At 36.1% G+C, this 21,905-nt stretch overlaps 1 protein-coding gene across 3 annotated transcripts in view; it reads left to right on the top strand.

Annotated features, from left to right (window-relative positions):
- LOC149799063 (intersectin-1-like) overlaps window positions 1-21,905 on the top strand; it is a 224,540-nt gene that overhangs the window by 183,917 nt on the left and 18,718 nt on the right. For 2 of the 3 annotated variants that reach the window (XM_089958036.1, XM_089958035.1), the window contains exons 42-45: window positions 7,014-7,096; window positions 10,247-10,324; window positions 12,407-12,427; window positions 21,619-21,792. In XM_089958036.1, coding sequence (XP_089814162.1) covers window positions 7,014-7,096; window positions 10,247-10,324; window positions 12,407-12,427; window positions 21,619-21,792 — 356 coding nt within the window. The remainder of the gene's footprint in view (window positions 1-7,013; window positions 7,097-10,246; window positions 10,325-12,406; window positions 12,428-21,618; window positions 21,793-21,905) is intronic. The other variant, XM_089958037.1, reaches the window with a different exon arrangement.

Here is a 21,905-nt window from a genome sequence, read left to right as displayed (position 1 = left end):
AAGGAATTGATACTAATTTTATGGGTGATTAGGTAATGATATGTTTAATTCCAATTTTCTTCCTTTCGGCAGATTTCATCAACAAAGCATTCACTTGTCGCTCGTAATTTTCTTTCATTAGCTGCTTCACTGCACAAGAATCCACCTTTGCTTGCTAAGTTTCATTGACTCCTATATAGTATTATTGGGTAAATTATTAGATTGGATAATGCCAGTGATCGAAAGAACTTGGTATGGTTGTTTTTATTTTTTTAAATTGGAATTTAAGCATCTATTATTGATCCTGTTTTCTATGCATTTTGATCTTTAAAAAGCAAAATCATGTCCATTTGTAGTGAGATCCCCAGCTTGTCATATTCTTGGCATCCGTCCGTCTACGGGAGACGATGTTGTAGCTCCAAAGTAAGCTTTTGTTTATCCTTCTTTCTAGCTCTCTTTTCAGCTTGTTTTATTCTTCTCTCTTCCTCTGCGTTTTGAACTCCCTGCCTGACAGCTAGACACCAGCTGGAACGGTTGTTTGCACAGCTCTCCCAGTCATTGACATTGATGTTTGCTGTCTTCATATCCTTCTTGCAAACATCTTTGTAGTGCAGATGTGGTCGTCCAGTTGGTCGTGCACCTTCTGCTAACTCCTCATATAACAGGTCCTTGGGAATGCGACCTGGGTCCATTCTCTTGACATGGCCAAGCCAGCGAAGGTGCCTCTCGCTGAGAATGGAGAACATGCTGTTCATGTTGGCACGTTCTAGAACCTCTGTGTTGGGTACTTTGTCCTGCCACTGGATGTGCAGAATGTGCCGCAGACATCTCAGGTGGAAGCTGTTGAGTTTCCTCTCGTGTCTTGCATAGGTGGTCCATGTTTCGCTGCTGTAGAGAAGTGAGCTGAGTGCACAGGCTTGGTAGACATGCAGTTTGGTATTCTCTGTGAGGTTGGGGTTGTTCCAGACTCTCTGCTTAAGTCTGGCCATAATGGCTACTGCCTTGGCAATCCTGCCATTCACCTCAGAATCAATGGAGAGTGAGCTGGAGATGTTAGACCCAAGGTATGTGAAGTTCTCGACAACTTCCAAGTTGTACCCATCGATCGTGATAGAGGGAGGGGAGTCTGCGTCCTGCGCCATGACGTTCATTTTCTTCAAACTGATGGTCAGTCCAAATTCCTTACAAGCATGGGAGAGGCGGCATACCAGCTGCTGCAGTCCATCTTCCATGTGTGATGTCAAGGCTGCATCGTCGGTGAATAGCAATTCACGGATGAGTACCTCTGTGACTTTAGTCTTAGCACGGAGGCGGGCGATGTTGAACAGCTTGCCGTCAGCCCTGGTATGGATGTGCACTCCCTCGCTGCAGTCCTTGAATGCGTACTGGAGAAACATGGAGAAGAAGATGGCAAAGAGCGTCGGTGCAAGGACACAGCCTTATTTGACTCCGCTGATGACTGGGAATGCTTCAGATGTTGCGCCATTGAAGCACACTGTGCTGTGTATGTTCTCATGGAATGACAAAATGACAGCAAGTAGATGTGGGGGGCAGCCAATCTTCTGCAGGAGTCTGAAGAGTCCACTCCGACTAACCAGGTCAAACGCCTTCATCAGGTCTATGAAGGCAATGTAGAGGGGCATCTGCTGCTCGCAACACTTCTCCTGCAGCTGACGTAGTGAGAAGATCATGTCTACAGTTGACCTGCTGGCTCGAAAACCACACTGGGACTTTGGGTAGACGTGGGAAGCTAGGATCTGCAAGCGCGCCAAGGCAACACGGGCGAAAGCCTTTCCGACGATGCTGATGGGGGAGATGCCCCAATAGTTGTTGCAGTCGCTACGGTCTCCTTTGTTTTTGTACAAAGTGACGATGTTGGCGTCACGCATGTCCTGTGGGATGTATCCCTGTTCCCAGCAAAGGCAGAGGAGTGTGTGTAGGGGCTGGAGCAGTGCTGGTTTTCCGCTCTTGAGGACTTCAGGCAGAATGCCGTTGCTTCCAGGAGCCTTCCCACAGGCAAGGCAATCGATGGCTTTTCCGAGCTCTTCCAGGGTGGGCTGTGTGTCTAGCTCCTCCATGACTGGAGGGTCTGGAATGGTGTCCAGGGCAGTTCCAGTGACATTGTTTTGGGTTGCATATAGCTCGAGATAGTGCTCAAGCCATTGCTGCAGTTGTTTCCCCTGGTCTGTGATGACTTCGCCCGTCTTGGACTTGAGGGAGGCGGTCTTGTAGCTGGGGGGGCCTGTTGCCTTTTTGATACCCTCATACATTCCTCTTGTATCCCTGGTGTCAGCAGCTATCTGTATACTGTTGCAAAGGTTCAGCCAGTAGGTGTTGGCACAGCGGCGGGCGGTCTTCTGGGCATTGTTCATTGCAATCCTGAGGGCTTGTAGTGTTCTGGGGCTAGGTGCAGCCTTGTATGCCAGGAGGGCTTTCCTCTTTGCCTCAGTAACGGGCTCCATCTCCTCCCAGTTTGCCTCATACCAGTCGACATTCTTTCACTCCCTCTTCCCGTAAGCTGTGATGGCTGAATTGTACAGAGAGTCACAGATATGGGATGACTTGGAGTCAATGGTGTCATCAGGTGTCACTTTGGTGAGGGCTTCCTTCAGTTTGCTGATGAACTGCTGTGTTTTCTCTGGGTTGCTTGCACAGCAGGTGTTGATGCATGGGTGACCCTTCTTCTTGGGATGGTGCAGCTTCTTGGGTAATATTCGCACCTTGCTGGCCATGAGGGAATGGTCCGTGTCACAATCGGCACTGTCATATGACCCCAACCTTTAATAGCAGATGAAACATAGTTTTGAAACAAAATGCAATAATTACTTAAGATTGGCTCATAAAGCCTGCCATATGCTTCTTTGGCAAAAGTCATGATTGTTGGAGTACTTTAAAGTTTGTGTGATTGTATTGTTTTAATTTCTAATGGGCAATTTTAATCAGGGTTGCAAATTTTTATCAGTAATCAGAATGGTGGCTGGATGGGGCATGTTGTTGTTATTTTTATGGTGCAAGCATTGGTATAGATAAAGCTTCACATAAAATGACCTGGAAACTGAACCAAAAGTAGCCCACAGAATTTACTGATGTGTAAAAAATTCCAGATGCTATCACATGACCATTATTATCCAGTCAGATTGCAGAAAACTCTGCAAATTCAAAACAGTTGGAATTATGATGCATTATTAGATAAAAAAATTAAATTTGTTTTTGGTCAGAATGATTCTTAGTGTGATTAAGCAAAAACTGTTTGAGGTAGACAAGTGAAAATATTTATTTGACATGCAAATAGTCTAGCTAGATTTCCACACCAATTCAGCAACTTATCTGTTTTTTAATGTATTTTGTAACTGTTTTGCTTAAAGCATTTGTGACACATTGTTAGCAAAAAATAAAATTTGGTAGGGTTATATGTATTTATATGTAGATAACTTGGTTCGATGTTCAGACCTTTTCAAATTTGTTTAATTAGTTTCATTGTTTTAACTTATAACTTACTGGGCTTTCAGCACAAATACCATATATGCTCAGTTGTCGACAGCTTTTATGTAGAAAATTAATTAATGCAGATAAGGAGAAGACATTTATGCATGACAGAATAGGAGATGGCTATTAGTAGGGATTTACAACTTGCCCTTCTCCCAGGATAAGCTCAAATTTGGCTCAGGCAATCTCATGTTTCTAAGTAACTTGCTCACAGGCAAGTATAAAACAATTGAGTTGGGGTTTCGTTAGTGTTCCATTATTAATTGAAGCCGGTTTTGACAAATAAGGAATAAATATTGCTATTCTAACTTATCATTTACATATTAATTGTAATTTTTGTACATATTCGGGATTAAATGACATTCAGGTCCCTGACCTAGCCTCAGACATTTTGTTAGCTAGCCGAGTATAAGATTGTTTTGATGCATGTTGCCATCTATAGGTGAATGAGGCATTAATTGTTAATAATATAACTTATGAAATTTCATTGACTGGTGTGTTTGAAAATAAAAGTCACTTGTCACTAACGATTAACCAACAGGATTTCTTTAAAAGTATGATCAATGAACCAAAAATGTAACACCCACATGCAGTGTTTTGGATCTGTTGTTCATGTAGTAAACAACAGGAGACCGATACTGCTTGCTTGACAAACAATTAAATGGATAACAATAAATGTTCTCAATCTCCAAAGTCACCATGTCCAGTATTATTTGTGTGTCAGTAATTTCAAGTTGACTAGATAATAATTGGAAGCAGACTTGTGAATGGACATAACACACTCTAGAAGAACATGATAGAATGAAATCATTGACAATTTTTTAATTATTTCAGTGATGGTCTTATATTTACCTTGTTTTTTTAAAGGATGCATAATTAAATCTGCATGATCATTGGAGTTTTAATTTGAGAGATAAAGAATAATGTTATGTATGAAAACATTGTTAAAATTAAATTAATGCAGCTCTGTTATTGGTTGTTTTAAAAAAAATTATCTCTATCTCTCTCTTTTTGCTCTTAATTATATAGCTATACCTGACCAGTTTTGAGGAAAGCTCAATTTTCCCAAGGGCAAGTTCAATTTTCCAGTCAGCTTGCCACTATTTTTAACCAGAAATGAATATTGGTTATGCAGTTTTTTATCATTTCATTAATTTATTACACAATACTTGTATCTAAATTAGATAGATTTTAATAATTAGTAAAATTAATTAGTAATCACCACTAATGAAAGTGTCTGTCAATGTTGTTTGCAATACCATTATTGTGTATGTCTGAACATTTCATATTTGTACTAGATTTTGTGTTGACTGTAAACACAGTTTGGATTTGATGCAAAATAAGTTTTGATTTGATTTACATTTGCCACTTGCATAAGCCAAATCTGTTTCCTAAATTACATTTCCAGAATTATTTACCAGTGCATGTTGGATTTAAACTTCTTGCTTGTAAAAGCAGTACCCACTTTCTTTCATTGAGCTGTGCATTTGATATGTGTTTAGTTCCCCAGTTGATTCTCACAAAGTTAAGACGCTGTGGTGCTGGTTTTGCACAATTAACAATGTCCTGTGATTGGGTCATAATTTTGACACCTATTCAGTTGTGGCTAGTCTTTAATGTGATTCCACAGACTGTACAATTGAGTGTCTCTTACAGAAGCCCAAGTATTCTTTCTGCATAATCCTTGCCCAAGTTCATGAACAATTTGTTTTCTGTCGGTTGCCAATTTTCATTTGGACATCATACTTCATACATTGATTAACTTCAACTATGGGAAAACATTATACTCACAATGGATCATTTAATTTGAAAGTTATATATTTTGAAACAAAAAAAACATAACTGCACCACAGAAATGTGTATGTGATGCTTCAGAGAAACTGGTGACTGGCTCAAGAATAAGTCAATTATTCCAGATTATGAGAGGCATTTGAACAGACGTGTGTAGTGTTTCTCATTGATAATTTATTATGTGAACCATTATGGATTTTGTTAAAGAACAATGGACAAAATGTAAATTGTTAATTTTCTTGAAACTTATTCCAGTCAATTATATAAAACACTAACTCTATTTATTATACACCAGACTGGTATATTTTTTAGTTATCTATGAATAGGTATAGCCAGTTAGCTTACTTTAAATTTCCAAATTGCAACCAAGATACACAAACAACAAGTCTGTACATATAGATTTGAGAGGCTAAAAAAAAAAGAGCTTTATGCAGATCCAAAATGCCAAGGGCAGGTCAGCTTACAATCACATTGCCTTGCAAGTAAGTATACACAGTAAGTAAAACTACTTCAGATACCCTATGCTTACATGCCGACCATAATGCCTTTGGCTTAATCATTACACTCTTTTTCACCAAATTACGCATTACACTAAACTGTATATGGATTATGCCTTTTTGGTACATTAAAAATAAAATTAAAATAAAGCTATATGAAGTTATTTTTGTCATTTTTATTATTGTCTTTTTAATTCCACTGATATAATTTTGAGAAGATTCTTAAAACTGTGCTGTGTAAGAATAGCATAAAAAAGGACATCAACACCGCTTTACGAATGTTAAAAGAAGTATGCTAATGTAATACAGTACTCTGAGCACCTGACTATGATCATTGCAGATTTCCAGTTTATGATCATTCAGCAAAAGTTCACATATAAGATGAGTTAATGAGTAAGGAATATAAATAATTTTTCAGTATATTTTGTGCTTGTATTGTAACAAGAATTTTGACCAGCTGCAGAACCAGCTATCTTGTTCATATATGCAATAATTCAGGCATGTAATATATAGATTACATTTCTTACAATCAAATTACACCTTTTTGTCACTTAAAATAACAATAAATATGCTTATACCTCAGGGGTTGGTTGGTATGTAAGCCTGTGAGCTGTAATATACATGTTTGTTTATATACATACATACATGACTTGATTAGATTTGCATGCAACTATTGCAGTATTTCATTATTTACCTAACTTTTTCAAGTTCTTGTTTATTTGAAGAATCATTTAAGGAGTTGGCTGTCAAGCATTTCACATCACCATTTAGAGGAGTCATTGTTTCTGAATGCCTATCTTCTCTTAACTTTGGTTTTCCAATTCAAGTTCCTCTAAGGCCCTACAAAAGAAGTTGAAGTTGGTGGGGCCCTTTGCAATGCATTCATTGCTGTTTAAGGCCCTACAGAGCAAGATGAAGTGAGTGGGGTCATTCGCAATGTATTCATTGCTGTTTAAAGCACTAACAGAGCAAGATGAAGTGAGTGGGGCCTTTTGCAATGCATTCATTGCTGTTTAAGGCCCTACAAAGCAGGATGAAGTGAGTGGGTTCCTTTGCAATGCATTCATTGCTAAGGCCCTACAGAGCAAGATGAAGTGAATGGGTTCCTTTGCAATGCATTCATTGCTAAGGCCCTACAGAGCAAGATGAAGTGAGTGGGGCCCTTTGCAATGCATTCGTTGCTGTTAAGTCTAGTTCTTGTTTTGAAGTGAATCACAATGGAAATTTTTATCTGCATGTATACACATTTTAATTTTCCAGGGATACATGGCTTAAAAAGATAGAAGCTACTATAAAAAATTATCAGGACACAGAGCGGAAGAAGAGAGAGAAAGCCCACAGTAGTAAGTAAACTTTCCTTATTTGCCACATTCATAAATTGTTTCCATGTCTCGAAAATTTATAAGATCAAGGGGAAATTCTGATTTAATTTTTAAATTGAATTGGATACCAAACAACCATTTTAAAAAAGATCTGGTAACTAATATTTATGCAAAATCACTGTCAGTATCATTGTGTAATTTCCTACTACTCATTACAGAATTAGTTGAAGAAACAAAATCATATACCCAAGCCAAGTAGCCCATCAGGTACAAGCTACAATGCATGATTGTTTCTCAATAAACTTAATATTCATATATTGTATAATCACAACATTCATTGCAAGGTTTGTCAGAAGAATGTCTCATTAAGTGTGTGACTTTTTCAGAGGCAGGGTGATTTTTGTTTTTTGTGGGGCATCCATCAGAATTAAAAATCATAATTTGCACAAAATTTGGAACCGCTAAAGCCACTCAGGTTGCAATAGTTCTGACCTCCTTAATTCTAGATACTTGAATTTGAAATAAATGCAGCTATTTATGAAGTCTGCTTTACTGTTTGACTAAAATAATATAAATATCATGTGTAACTATACAATGATCTGAAGACAGCTTACGTATTTCATAGTGATACGATTTGAAAGACATTTTATCTTGCTTCCTTTAGCCTAGGCAGTACCTAGGTATCACTCATTGCAGCCACAGATTCATCTACATTAGTTCATTTCTGTTTAAGTTTTTCTCTGCGGTAATAGCCCCAAATCCTGTTATGTCTTTGTTTGACTGTACAATCAGAAAACCTTTTCCCGTTCATATCCATTCACTTCTAACCTGTCGGTCAGGCAAGGTCAAGGTCATATGATGATCATGGGGTATGTTTTGGATGAAAGTTTCTCTGTATGGTCATAACTCCTGAACCCTGAAAAGGATAGCTGTCAAACTTGGACTGTAGAATCAGGGAGCTCTATTCTTGTATATACCTATACCCCTTCTCTTGCTTGGACGCCCAGATAAGATAAAGGTGATATGAAAGTTTTGGTATAGCTTTTGTTTAAGATGTTTTTTGGGGCATGTCCATAAGTTCAGAACTCAGGATGTGATAGTTAATGTACTTAGAAGAACCAGTAAGTAATGCCCTTGCATATTCATGTGTTCCTACTTTCCCTCTGACCCTTAGGCAAGGTTAAGGTCATTTAAATTTATAGATGTATATGCATTAGGCAGAGTAGCAAATGAGATATTTGATTCCATGAAATTTCTTCTTTAATACCTTGACAAGATTGAAAATGCTCTTTTGGTACATACATATTTTGAAAATGCCTATGCCTCGTTAAATTCATACAATAATTTTACAACAAATATTCCATAAGTCAACCTTGGTAGGCATGGTGTTGGACGCCTCCTAGTGATCATCATGGAAGGCCACAATTTACAGAGCAGTAAGGATGGTAAGGTCAAGGTCACCATGATCATGTGACATGTCCCCGCATGCTGTGTTTTTCCAGTTTTCCATCAAATTTGTATCTCAAGACCTTTGTTTTAGAATGAGACAGATTTTTATTAGCACTTGTCTTGTTTGATGTGAATACTTTTTTTATTATTCCTAAAATGCTGTCTTTATTTTGTAAGATCATTGCACAATCATTTGTACAATTTTTATTCTTAATTTATAAGCTATCAGATGATGTTGTAGGGTTTAATGCCATTTTTCAGCACACGATAGGCTATACATGTCGGCCAGTATTAATGGTGGAGAAGAACCCGGGAAAACCCCGGAAAGAACCACCAACCCACAAGAAGCTACATGCAAGCTTTGGCTGAATCCAAGACTCAAACCCACACAGACAGAGGTGAGATGGCAGTGATCCTTAACGGAGTTTGCTGTAGACCACTCGGCCACTCATGGCCCCTATAAGCTATCAGAAATTATTACATAAATATATATGGTTTGTCAGTGCCCCAATGTCATTCTAGTCAGGGTCACTTACAAACAACTAATATAACTAATTTACTTACATGTGAGTTTAGATGCCTATTTTAACCTTATTTTCCTGTGAATTCAAGGACCAAAATACTGAGTAACATCAGTATGGAACTGATTTGTATTTTATTTGTGAGGGTTTTGAGGTTTTGTTGGTAAAGTCTTGTGCCAGGTTTATGTTGAAAGATTTTTTTATCAGAAGTTGGGGCAAACTACCTTATATCTTTTTTAAGTAACTAATACATAATGTGTACAATATTTATTGAAAAATGTAATAAGTTTACCAATATATGAAAGAACCAATCATATATTATGGTTAGTATAAATATTTATTCTTATTGAACAATAGTTATTTTTGAAAGCGGGGACAGATGTGGCTGTGTGGTCTAAGGTGCCCATCTACAGATCACTCCCACAACTCTTTGCATGAATTCGAGTCACGGCTCAACCAAAATGTTTATGTGAGAAAGCTTGCCAGTAGCTTCCCATAGGTCATTAGTTCCTGTGGTATTCTTGGAGTCTTCCTCAACCTGTCAAGTGCTGACTAATGGCATTGAAGCCTACAAAACCAAACCATTATTTTTGAGGCAATTAACATTTAGATAGTTTCACATAAAAAATCAGATGGTTCTAAGAGTACTTGATACATAAAACATTTTGTGGTTAACTGAAAATAACTAGTTTTAAAAATACTTTTAACTTGTTTTTTTACTTACAACTGTATCACTTCAAAAATGCCAGCTGTTCCAAGAATACATAAAATATTTTATAACCTGAGAACATGTGAAGTTAATTAAAAATAATTCAGAAGACTTTTAGTGCCTTTTCAGTATGCATGTTGTTGCAATTTGTTGCTCATCAAGCATTTTAAATAAAAATTTTATTTAAAATAGCAATCAAGTTTTAATAAATGAAAGTTTAAAAACTGCATGATATGTACCTGTTTGCTACGTATTTCTATTCAGTTGATCACTTTGCTTGCTGTGGAAATTGTTTTATAATAGTGCATGAATGACACTTTACTTTTTATCGTCAGTGCTATTTTATTTCAGTACCAGTGGTGTTTTAGATTCCCTGGACCAATCAGAATGACATAAAGTTTTTTTTATATACAAGTAATCAGTTAAGTTTATTTTGTGTTTCTGCTTTAGTTTCATTGATTTCCCGCATGTTTTGTGTGTTTTGCTTGCCAGTGAGACGTAGCCCTGGTGTTGGCCGACTACTTGTTGTGATTCTAGAGGGCGCTGACTTGCAAGCCAGTGATGAAAATGGTAGGCATATCAAGTCTTTTTACAGTCAAATTTAAATGAATAGTAAATGTGCAATTAGAAAATGAATTTCATGAATTTGTGTCAGATGAAAGTTATATCAAAAACAGTCTTATTATAATTATAGCTTATTTTTTTCATTCATCGTATATATTTTAGAGATGAAATTTAGCTATTAGTGAAAATGTGTATTTTTTACTTTTTTGTGATAAAAATATACAATGTATATGAAATATCTTGGTATATTGGTTCATTTCCAAATAACAGTTTAAAAAACTCCTGTTATATTCTTTAATGTCCGTAAGGAAAAACAAATTGGATGAATCTTTATATTGATTTATCTATTATTATTTCAGGCAATACATATTAAACTTATTTCATATTACCATATGTTTTTTATAAATGTATTACACCTGTGTTTGATGAAACTGAACATTTTGCAGTTTGCAAACTAGTACATTTGATCTTTCAATTGGTTTGACATAATGTCTCAGATTTAAGCTTCCTACTAGCCATATTAAGTAGCCCTTTAGCCATATTAAGTAGCCCTTTACCCTACTGACATATGTGTTTATACAGTATCGCAATGTGGTTGGACAAATATTAATTGCTGGTGCCACAGTTGTTTTACAATAAAAGTTCTTGAATTTGACAATTTATAAATAATATTGACTTTGTTAGGTGTGAATTTCTTCTGGGATGCTGCTCATTTAGCTTTATTTTGGTACAGATCACCAAAACTTTGTTAGTTGAGTGAAATGTTAATGTATTTCCAAGCCCATTATGAATTCATAATGCCAAAACTAATATCTTTAAGTGACAGAGAGATTGTATGACTCTGATTATAACTCCAGTCCAGTTAATCACCAAACAGATACAGTGGTTCCTCATGATAAGGCTGTTCAGGGGAGCCTTACAAGTGTACTGTGATACATTCATGTTCATATTTTACTGGAGTACAATGGAACCATCAAAGTGTACCATGATATATGTAAATTTAATTTTTACTGAGGTACAATGGAGCCATCAAAGTGTACCATGATATATGTAAATTTAATTTTTACTGAGGTACAATGGAGCCATCAAAGTGTACCATGATATATGTAAATTTAATTTTTACTGAGATACAATGAAGCCATCAAAGTGTACCATGATATATGCAAGGTCATATTATACTGGGGTACAATGGAGTCATCAGAGTGTACCATGATATATGCAAGGTCGTATTATAGTGGAGTACTATGGGGCTATACAAATGTTCCATGATATATGTCAATTCATATTATACTGGACTGCAGGGGAACCATCGAAGCATACCATGATATAAAGCAAGGTCATATTATACTGGGGTGCACAGTCATCTTATACTTGGTTATATGGTAGCCATGGAAGTAAATATATACCATGACATATGCAAGGTCATACCATACTGGGATACAGAAGAGCCACAGAAGTATATGATGATTCATGCTAAGTCATATTATATTGGGATACAATGTAACCATAAAAGTGTACAATGATATGATATATATTCAATGTCATATTATACAGGAATCCAGGGAAGATATTTAAGTGTTGTGATACATGCAAGGCCATGTTATGGAGGGGTAGAGGGGGGTCCGGAAAGTGTAAAGTGATAGATGCAGGGTCATCTTATAGAGGGGTACAGGTGGAGCCATAGAAGGGTATAGTGATATATTAGGTATAATCTTATAGTGGGGCACAGGGGAGCCATAAATGTGTTCTGTGATATAGGCAAGGTCATCTTATAGTCGGATACAGGGGAGCCACACAATTTTTTAATGATATTTTCAGTGTCATCTTATTGTGGGTACAGAGGGGTCATACAAGTGTACAGTGATATATGCAGGGTCATCTTATAGTGGGTTACATTATATAGGAAAATATACCTAGTTTATTTAGTACAGTGGGATTCATGACCATGCCCATGTTATATCAGGGACTGTGTTATACTGATTGCTTTATAGTGATGAACCAATGTACTTGTCCTCTTTTAAATAATTAATTGATAAGACAATGATAAAAATATACTTTACTGCCAGTTATATTTTGTTGAATACCTAGCAAAATACAATGATGGGAAGGGTGAGTCTCGGACTATCCTATTATTTAGTTTGCTTCCTAAAAATATATTAATACAAAAATAATGCATCGCAATTAGATACAATTACACTTTCTCATGCAGCTGCAGCTTTTCTTTCTAATGCACTTTTCTTATCAATGGTTATGGTATAATATGGGATTACAGATATAAGCGACAATGGTCTTTTGTGTATATTACATAACCACAATTTTTATGCCTGCATTTTTGTTTGGTACTTTCTGTCTGTCTGTTTGTCCATGCAGTCATATATCCATAGTCTGTCCCATGAAAATACAAGTACTTGATCTGCACAAATGAAATTTGATAGGTATGTTCTAATCCATATGTAGATCATGCTGTTTGAAAAATTTTGTAATGTTTTTTAACCTCTTCGGACTTTAGCACAGTTTTGCAATTACCACATGACAATGGCAAATAAATTAAGAATGCATTTCAATGGTTTGGGCACATTTTATATGTTCCATTACCAGTGAATCTCAACTTTGGTGAAATCTCAATAGCATGATTCTACAGAAACTCAGTAATCTCAGACAAGAGATTTTGGAATGCTTGCTTTTGTGCAAATGTACTTGATCTACCATATATACTTGGTCATAAATTGGGTCCAACTGCAGATATCATAGACTCTGATCTGCCATCACATAATGCACCAGCAGATCAGGGTCTGTGTTCTTGTTCTTCTGATTATGCCAAGCAAAGTGCAACTCAGATATGCTAGCACATTAGGTATTGGAAGATTCAGGTCTATGCAACTTGCAGAGGAGCCTGACTTATACATGAGTATATGGGATAATTAGATTTTTGTGTTATTTAAATGATTTTTGTGGGATTTAGCAGGCTTTTCTGTGTTCATCTATGACTTTTTGTCTTTTGGTGGGAGCATATTAATTATTAACATAAATCTTGTTTCTTTTTATGTGAATCAGTATACTTTGATAACACACTTCATAATAATCTCAATTTAGCTATTATTAATTTGATGTGAATCAGTATACTTTGATAACACACCTCATAATAATCTCAATTTAGCTATTATTAATTTGATGTGAATCAGTATACTTTGATAACACACCTCATAATAATCTCAATTTAGCTATTATTAATTTGATGTGAATCAGTATACTTTGATAACACACCTCATAATAATCTCAATTTAGCTATTATTAATTTGATGTGAATCAGTATACTTTGATAAAGCACTTCATATTAATCTCACTTAAGTTTTGTTTTTTGGTTTTTTTTTTTCAACTCAATGATGTGGTGCAAAATGTAAAAATTTCATCATCAGCACAAAATATGCTAGGTGCATTTGATGCTGGGTAGATTTGATGTCCTTTTTTGTTAAATAGACAGTGATCCTTTGAAAATCAGGGAATGACAACTTTCTCATGAAATATGTATAGTGTCAAAAATTGAAGTAAAAAATTCACGATTGGCCTTTGGAAGATGGCAAAATATATGCTAATGATGTACCTTGGCATCCTTTTGTGACTCCATTGTTTTTAAGCCTCACCATAAAAACTGTTGAAGCATATATTGTTACTATTATCTGTTCATGTGCCTTTCTATACCATCAGATTCTGCATTTAGGTCACAGTGTCTTAGGCTGTATGGTGGGGAATTAATATACCATCAGATTTTGCATTCAGGTCACAGTGTCTTTGGCACTATGGTGGGGAATTAATATGCCATCAGATTTTGCACTTAGGTCACAGAGTCTTAGGCAATATGGTGGTAAATTCATACACCATCAGATTCTGCATTTAGGTCACATTGTCTTAGGTACTGTGGTGAGGTATTCCAAGAATAGAGTTTCAGCTGTTATCTTTAGTAAGTTGTGTCCTTGCTAAGATTTATCTTGTATTAGATTGACATGTCCCTCAAACAAAGGGACCCATGGTAGCTCACTTGGTAGAGCATTGGACTCCTAATCCATCAGTCATGGGTTCAGAACCCACTCAGGATAGCCTGTGTTGGTAGTCTTAGTGGTACCTTTGGAGAGGCATTTAGCTCCCATGTCCTGTTCATGATATAGCCAGTAACATGTTAAAGTGATGTTAAACCAACAAAAACCCTCAAAACAAACACAGTTGTCAAAACTACAATTATACAATGAGCTTCATCAAAGTGATGTACTTGTTATTCCTCCAGTATGTAAGACAGGTAAATGTAGCTATCACTATGTTAGATTATTTGCCAATAATCCCTCATTCTATTCATAAATATTTTTGTCATGTAATAAGAGGGAGGATGGAGTTATATCTATGCTTGTCTGCCTGTCTGTACATTTTTTGTGTTGCCAGAACACCACTCTTCAACTGTTTAAGGCATGTCAATCACACTTAGTACTCATGTCAAGTAAGTTGCATAGCTGTGCCTTTCGATACTTGGATTATTCCACATTTACTGTTACCATGTAAACAAAATAGAGCATAATACTGTATCATGAGTTCCAATCATTTTTTAATTTTTTTAAGTCCTGACCTCCCTTTGTTGGAAAATCTGATCATTGCAAAAGTACAAAGCTTCATTCCAACCTACAAATTCTAATCCATAGGTGGGATTTTTCTGTCATACTAGTGCATATGATGGATTCTATTAATTCCACACTAGTGCATATGATGGATTCTATTAATTCCACACTAGTGCATATGATGGATTATATTGATTCCACACAAGTGTATATGATGGATTATATTAATTCAACACAAATGCATATGATGGATTCTATTGATTCCACACTAGTGCATATGATGGATTCTATTAATTCCACACAAATGCATATGATGGATTATATTGATTCCACACTAGTGCAGGGGCCTCGAGTGGCCGAGTGGTCTAAAGCGCTCACCGTTACGGATCACTGCCATCTCACCTCTGTCTGCGTGAGTTCGAGTCTCAGCCTCGGCTAACATTGGTACATGAGAAAGCCTGCCAGTAGCTTCTTGTGGGTCGGTGGTTCTTCCCAGGGTTTTCCAGGGTTCTTCCTCCACCAATTATACTGGCCGCCATGTATAGCCTATCTTGTGCTGAAAAATGGTGTTAAACCCTACAACAACAACAACAAAAACCACACTAGTGCATATGATGGATTATATTGATTCCACACAAGTGCATATGATGGATTCTATTAATTCCACACAAATGCATATGATGGATTCTATTAATTCCACACTAGTGCATATGATGGATTCTATTAATTCCACACAAGTGCATATGATGGATTCTATGAATCCCACACAAGTGCATATGATGGATTCTATTAATCCCACACTAGTACATATGATGGATTCTATTAATCCCACACAAGTGCTTATTATATATTATCAAATAGTCAGTACACTCTGCCTATAATGTGTGCAGTTTAATATTTTTGATATTAAGACATGTGAACATATCACTAATATGTGATTCTGATTGGTCCAAATAAGCCCTTGAAATTACAGTGCAGTATTCTTTTACTGATTGGCTGTGATCATAGGAAAACTTTTTTAAACCCATTTTCTGGAATGTTTTGTTTCAATGAACATTTTGGTGGCCCTTTTTCAACTCGACTCATGAAAGGAAATTAAGGAAAAATTGTCGCAACTGTCTGAATATGGGTAATTTATTCCCAGGGGTTTGTTATGTCATGTAAAAAAAATATAAGAAAAAGTGTGTAAAATTCATCCGTAATATCAAGCAAATAGGTCCTTATCTCCAGCTAACTTGCAAGCAAAATGAGCATTTGTTTTGAAAATGTAGTCCTTTCTGAATCACCAGGAAAAATGGTAAGCTAAAATGATTAAATTTACTGTTCAACTCGTAAAAACGGGGGAGGTGTAGCCATGTTTAGGTCAGTGTTTTATCATTCAAGTTATAAAATAAATATTATGTATTAGAATATTGCCTAATGAAAGGAAATTTTCAGTTTGGAAAGAAATTATAAATTTCACAAATCACTGTCCCGAGCTTATGGATCTAACACGTGTAAAATTCTATATATGCTTGAGTCTGTGTGTTGTCCAGTACGAAAGACATAAACATAAATATCACAGAACTACCTAGTTATGTACATGAGTCAGGTTACCATAGGTTTACTTATATACTTGCTTATAAGACAAGTTAAATTGCAAACAGCGAAGATCCTGATTTGTCATATCATAAAGCACATGCAGATTAGGGTCTGTATTGCTCATTGTGCTCATTACTCCTAACAAATTGCACAGAACCAGATCTGTTGGGACATTATGCAATGGAAGATTTGGGTCTGTGCAGTTTGCAGTTGGACTTCCAAGCGAGTATGTATGATACTCCACATAATGTAAGATAAAATCTTTATTAAACTGAAATCCTTCATTATCTCATACATTATCTAGTACATAAATCATCCACACATAATTATCTGGACCAGTCAATTGTCATCTAAACCTATAATTTGTTCTTTTCATTATATTAATTTACTAACCACTCTGGTGGCCTAGTGGTTACAGCATCTGCCTTGGATGCGGGAGGTTGTGGGTTCAATCCCCAGACGAGTCATACAAAAGACTTACAAAAATCATACTAACAGCTGCCTCGCTTGGCGCTCAGCATTAAGAGGTTAGTGTTAGGACTGGTTGGTCTGGTGTCAAGATAATATGACTGGGTGGGACATCTTGCTAAATGTCTGCAGCATGATGCCCCAGTGCTAGACACCACTATAAACTGTCACACTGCAGACACCGTAGTGATATGACTGAAAAATTGTTAAAACTACATTCAAAATCCAAATCACACACACACACACACATTTTAATTTACTCTACAGAGTACTGTTAGATATTGTTGGCAAGGGTGAAGTACATGATGGCAGCTTGTGTACTTTGGGCAAAGCCACAGTATCCTACAGTACAAAAACTATTTTAATTTATTTCTGCTGTGTGCTATTTTTGTTGCATGATAAATTGTATTTAAATTGCTTTTCTCAAAATCAAAATGAATACAAAACTATTGACAAAACAATTTATTTTAATTTTTTTTATGAATGAATCTTGCATTAATGCATGGTGTAAAATGGCATGATGTCTTGTACTGTTTACTCCATGGTAATCCTAAAGCGGTCATATTACATAGTAACAATTCTATTGGACCTGCTGTGTGCATATCTTGCATTATCCCGCAGACTTATTGGACCTGCTGTGTGCATATCCTGCATTATCTCCAAAATGTTTTGGGCCTGCTGTATGCATTTACTGCATTATCCCACAGACTTATTGGGCCTACTGCATTATCCCACAGACTGCTGTACACATGTACTGCAGCATCTCACAAGCTTATTGGCCTGCTGTGCACATGTACTTCATTATTCCACAAACGTATTGGGCCTTCTGTACATATGTACTCGATTATATCACAAACTTATTGGGCCTACTGTACACATGTACTGCATTATCCCACAGACTTATTGGACCTACTGCATTATCCCACAGACTGCTGTACACATGTACTGCAGCATCTCACAAGCTTATTGGCCTGCTGTGCATATGTACTTCATTATTCCACAAACTTATTGGGCCTTCTGTACATATGTACTCAATTATATCACAAACTTATTGGGCCTGCTGTACACATGTACTGCATTATCCCACAAACTTACTAGGCCTGCTTTGCACATGTACTGCACTATCCCACAAACTTATTGGGCCTGATGTACAAATGTACTGCATTATCCCACAGATTTATTGGGCCTGTTGTACACATGTACTGCATTATCCCACAAACTTACTAGGCCTGCTTTGCACATGTACTGCACTATCCCACAAACTTTTTGGGCCTGCTGTACATAGTGCATCTGAAGCATTCTTCCTAGGTCCTAGGGAACTGTTTGTAGTAGGTTTCTTAGCACCTACAATCAGGGGAAAGGGGGCAAAGGGGGATAATTTTTATCATACATATACATTATTTCTACATTCTTGGCTAAGATTTTGCATTTAAATGTGGTTTTTTGCACATGGTACACATACTGTTATACCTGTAATCATGAGACAGTTAATCATGTTCAGTACCAAACTCTCTTCACAAAAGTAGATCACTGGTCCATTGTTCTTTCTTTACTGATATGGTTAAATTTTGTGTTTTAAAGTTATTTCTTAAGCTCTGTTAATGCTAGAATGATCAAACTATATGATCATATGCATCTCTGTTAGTACCACTTCCTTAAAAGAAAAGGTCACTTGACTTACATTTCACTAGCCTAGGTTAAGTTTTTGCATTTAGTTCATGACCAGATAGGTTGCTGTTTTACAGAGAATCATAAAACTTGGGGACAAATACATATGGATGAGTACTACACCCTTCACAAAAGTAAGTCACTGTGACCCATATTTTATGCTTTACTGATTTGATTAAATTTTCTCAATTAAGTTAATTTCTCAAGCACTGCTCATACTAGAATCATTAGACTAAATGATTGTATGCATCTCTATTAGCACCACAACAAATGGTCAGTGATCTACATTTCACATTACTGGCTAAGGTTATGTTTTTGTGTCAGTGTAACCTACAATTTATGTGGGGCCTGAGGTAGCCAAGTGGCTTAAGGCACTCGCCTTTACAGATCACTGACATCACACCTCAGTCTGTGTGGATTCGAGTCTTGGGGGTGGCTAAGGTGGGTATGTGATAAAGCTATCCAGTAGCTTCCTTGGGTTTTCCAGGGTTCTTCCTCCACCAACTATACTGGTAACCATATGCTGAAAATCAGTGTTAAACTCATAAAAACAATAACATTTTATGCTTTACTAACTTAGGTCAATTATTAGTATATAGCTTATAACTTCATAGATTTTAACATGTTATATATATCCTAACTTTCAGTGCTGTTGGAAGTTGGAATAAATATGTTTATTCGGTGGTAAACTTTCTAATGACTATGACTGTACATTGTGATAGGCTACCATCAACAGGTTAACTGTGTTGTGTAAATGTAGCTGATTATAGGAATTTTACATTCTTGCATGCTTTTCATATGCGGCCTGAACTGTAGTGGCAGCCTATGAATGAAATTTGTAATACTGTTGTCACTTCAAGGTTACTAAAAGCCTAAAAGTTTTCCCCAGTAAAAACTGGCTGTCACTTCAAGGTTAATTAAAGCATGTGTCTTTTCCCCAGTAAAAGCTGGTTGTCACTTTAAGGTTAATTAAAGCTTGTGTCTTTTCCCCAGTAAAAGATGGCTTCTGGGGCAGGACAATGATTTGTAAGTTTTGGAGCAGATTTTAAGAATAACAATTTTAAAAAAGAAAAAAACAAAATTAATCTCTGTTTAGTAGAATCAAGAAATATTTACCTATGGAAACTCGCAGTCTATACTACAAGTCATATATTCTTCCAACAATGAATTATTGTTCTAATGTATGGGGAAACTGTGCTAAATCTGAGCTTGACAGGATTTATATACTTCAGAAACGAGCAGCACATGTAATTTTAGATGCATCTGTTGATCATCCCACAAAAGCATTATTTACAGAAGTTAAATGGTTCACAATATATGACAGGATAGATTTTCACAAGGCAGTTCTTTTATATAAATGTCTACATGGAACTGCACCAGAGTATCTTCAGGACTTATTCAGGCCTTTTTCAACACAATACCAGCTGAGATCAGTATCACATGGAAACCTTCTAATACCAAAACCAAGAACAGAGCAATTTAAAAAGAGTTTTCAATACTCTGGTACAGTTCTGTGGAATAAGCTCCCACTACATGTAAAATCTGCTGAAAATATTAGAGTATTTAAGAAAAGATATCATGAGCATGTATGTGATTCTGATAGATAATGGAATTTAGTATTTTAATACTAAACATGTTAAAATAAACACTAACTATTGCTATCTTCATATAATGTGCATTGTTATACTCTCCTTAAGAGGGCCTCAAGGGAGAATAGTCCTTGACTAATGAGTCACCCTCTATAAATAAAGCATTATTATTATTATTATTATTATCAATTCATTATAGTACTTTTACTTTGATATCATAAAAAGGAATATTCTTTCATATTGTTTTGTCTTTTTATGTATATTGTGTGTGTATGTGTTTATATATGGTTAAAAGCATGTCAGCACAATACTGACTATAGCACAGAATCAAAGTTGTGTTCTCAAAATGCAATGATAAAAAAGCAAAACAGTAGGGCCAACATTTTATTGTCAAAATTACTTTGGTTTGAATTGATGTTTACAGTGACAATTATTGTTTACAATGGGGTCATGGAAGCTTTGCAAAGGTGAGCTGTATTGATTCACTCAGGGTATTTGTGTGTGTTTTGGATTTTATGTAGCTTTAACAATTCAAGTCATATCACTGTGATGTCTGCAATGGGGCAGTTTATAGTGATGTCTAGCACTGGGGCATCATGCCACAGACATATGGCATCATGTCCCACCCAGTCACATTATCCTGACACAACGCCTACCAGCCCTAACACTATTCTCTTAATGCTGAACACCAAACAAGGCAGCTGCTAGTACCATTTTTATAAGTCTTTGGTATGTCTCAACTGGGGTTCGAATCCATGACCTGCCGCATCTGAGGTGGACACTAACCACTGAGGCCACTAGAGCAATTTTATATTGGAAACGACATCTGTTATTTTTTTGTTGTGACTTCAAGTGTAACAAATATAATTTTTATTTTTAAAGATTTCAAAAGTAGCTTTAATTTTATTGATACAAAAGATGCTTGTCAAAGTATAGAGAAAATGAAAAACAAGCTATTGCTTGACAAGTAGAAATCAGGTCTGGTCTCAAATTCTCAGTACTTTTGATTGAAGATTAATAGCAACAACCAAAAACCAGTTTGACTACATTTACCTCATGAGATTTATCAGACAAGGAGGAAAAAAAATCAAGATTAGATTTTGAGTTTGAAGTTGAATTTGGTGCTCTGAAAGTTTATAGAATACGGGATATGGAGATTATGAATGTTTGAAGCTTTAGTTTCAGTGGATTTGGGTTTTCAATTGAATATTACTATACTATCAGTGCATCATATTTTGTTGTTTGAGTCAAGTTTAAGTATACATTCAAAATGTCACAGTCTTAAGGTTTGGAATAATTTTATCAGTGTCAGTCATAAAAATATATAATGACTCCTCCAGTCTACAGTAATTTAATTTTATAATTCTTATGATCTAATTTTTATTCAAATCAGGAAAAAGTGATCCCTATTGTGAAGTAAGCATGGGTGCACAAGAGCATAGAACAAAAGTGATCCCTGCTACACTAAACCCGAAATGGAACCAGTCTATGCAGTTCACGATTCGAGATATGGAACAAGATGTATTGTGTATTACAGTGTTTGACAGAGACTTGTTTTCACCAAATGGTACTGATTTATCATTTTGATTCTGTAGTTTGTTTTTACTTATCATTTAGCTCTCAGTATGAATGTGGGTGGGAGAATTTAGTCATCTGCATTCATTCTTCTATTCATGAGTA

The sequence above is a fragment of the Sinohyriopsis cumingii genome, chromosome 5, assembly GCF_028554795.1.
Source record: "Sinohyriopsis cumingii isolate HCF-2022 chromosome 5, ASM2855479v2, whole genome shotgun sequence".
In the NCBI taxonomy this organism is placed as follows: Eukaryota; Metazoa; Mollusca; class Bivalvia; order Unionida; family Unionidae; genus Sinohyriopsis; species Sinohyriopsis cumingii.
This window is presented reverse-complemented; position numbering and strand designations above follow the sequence as displayed.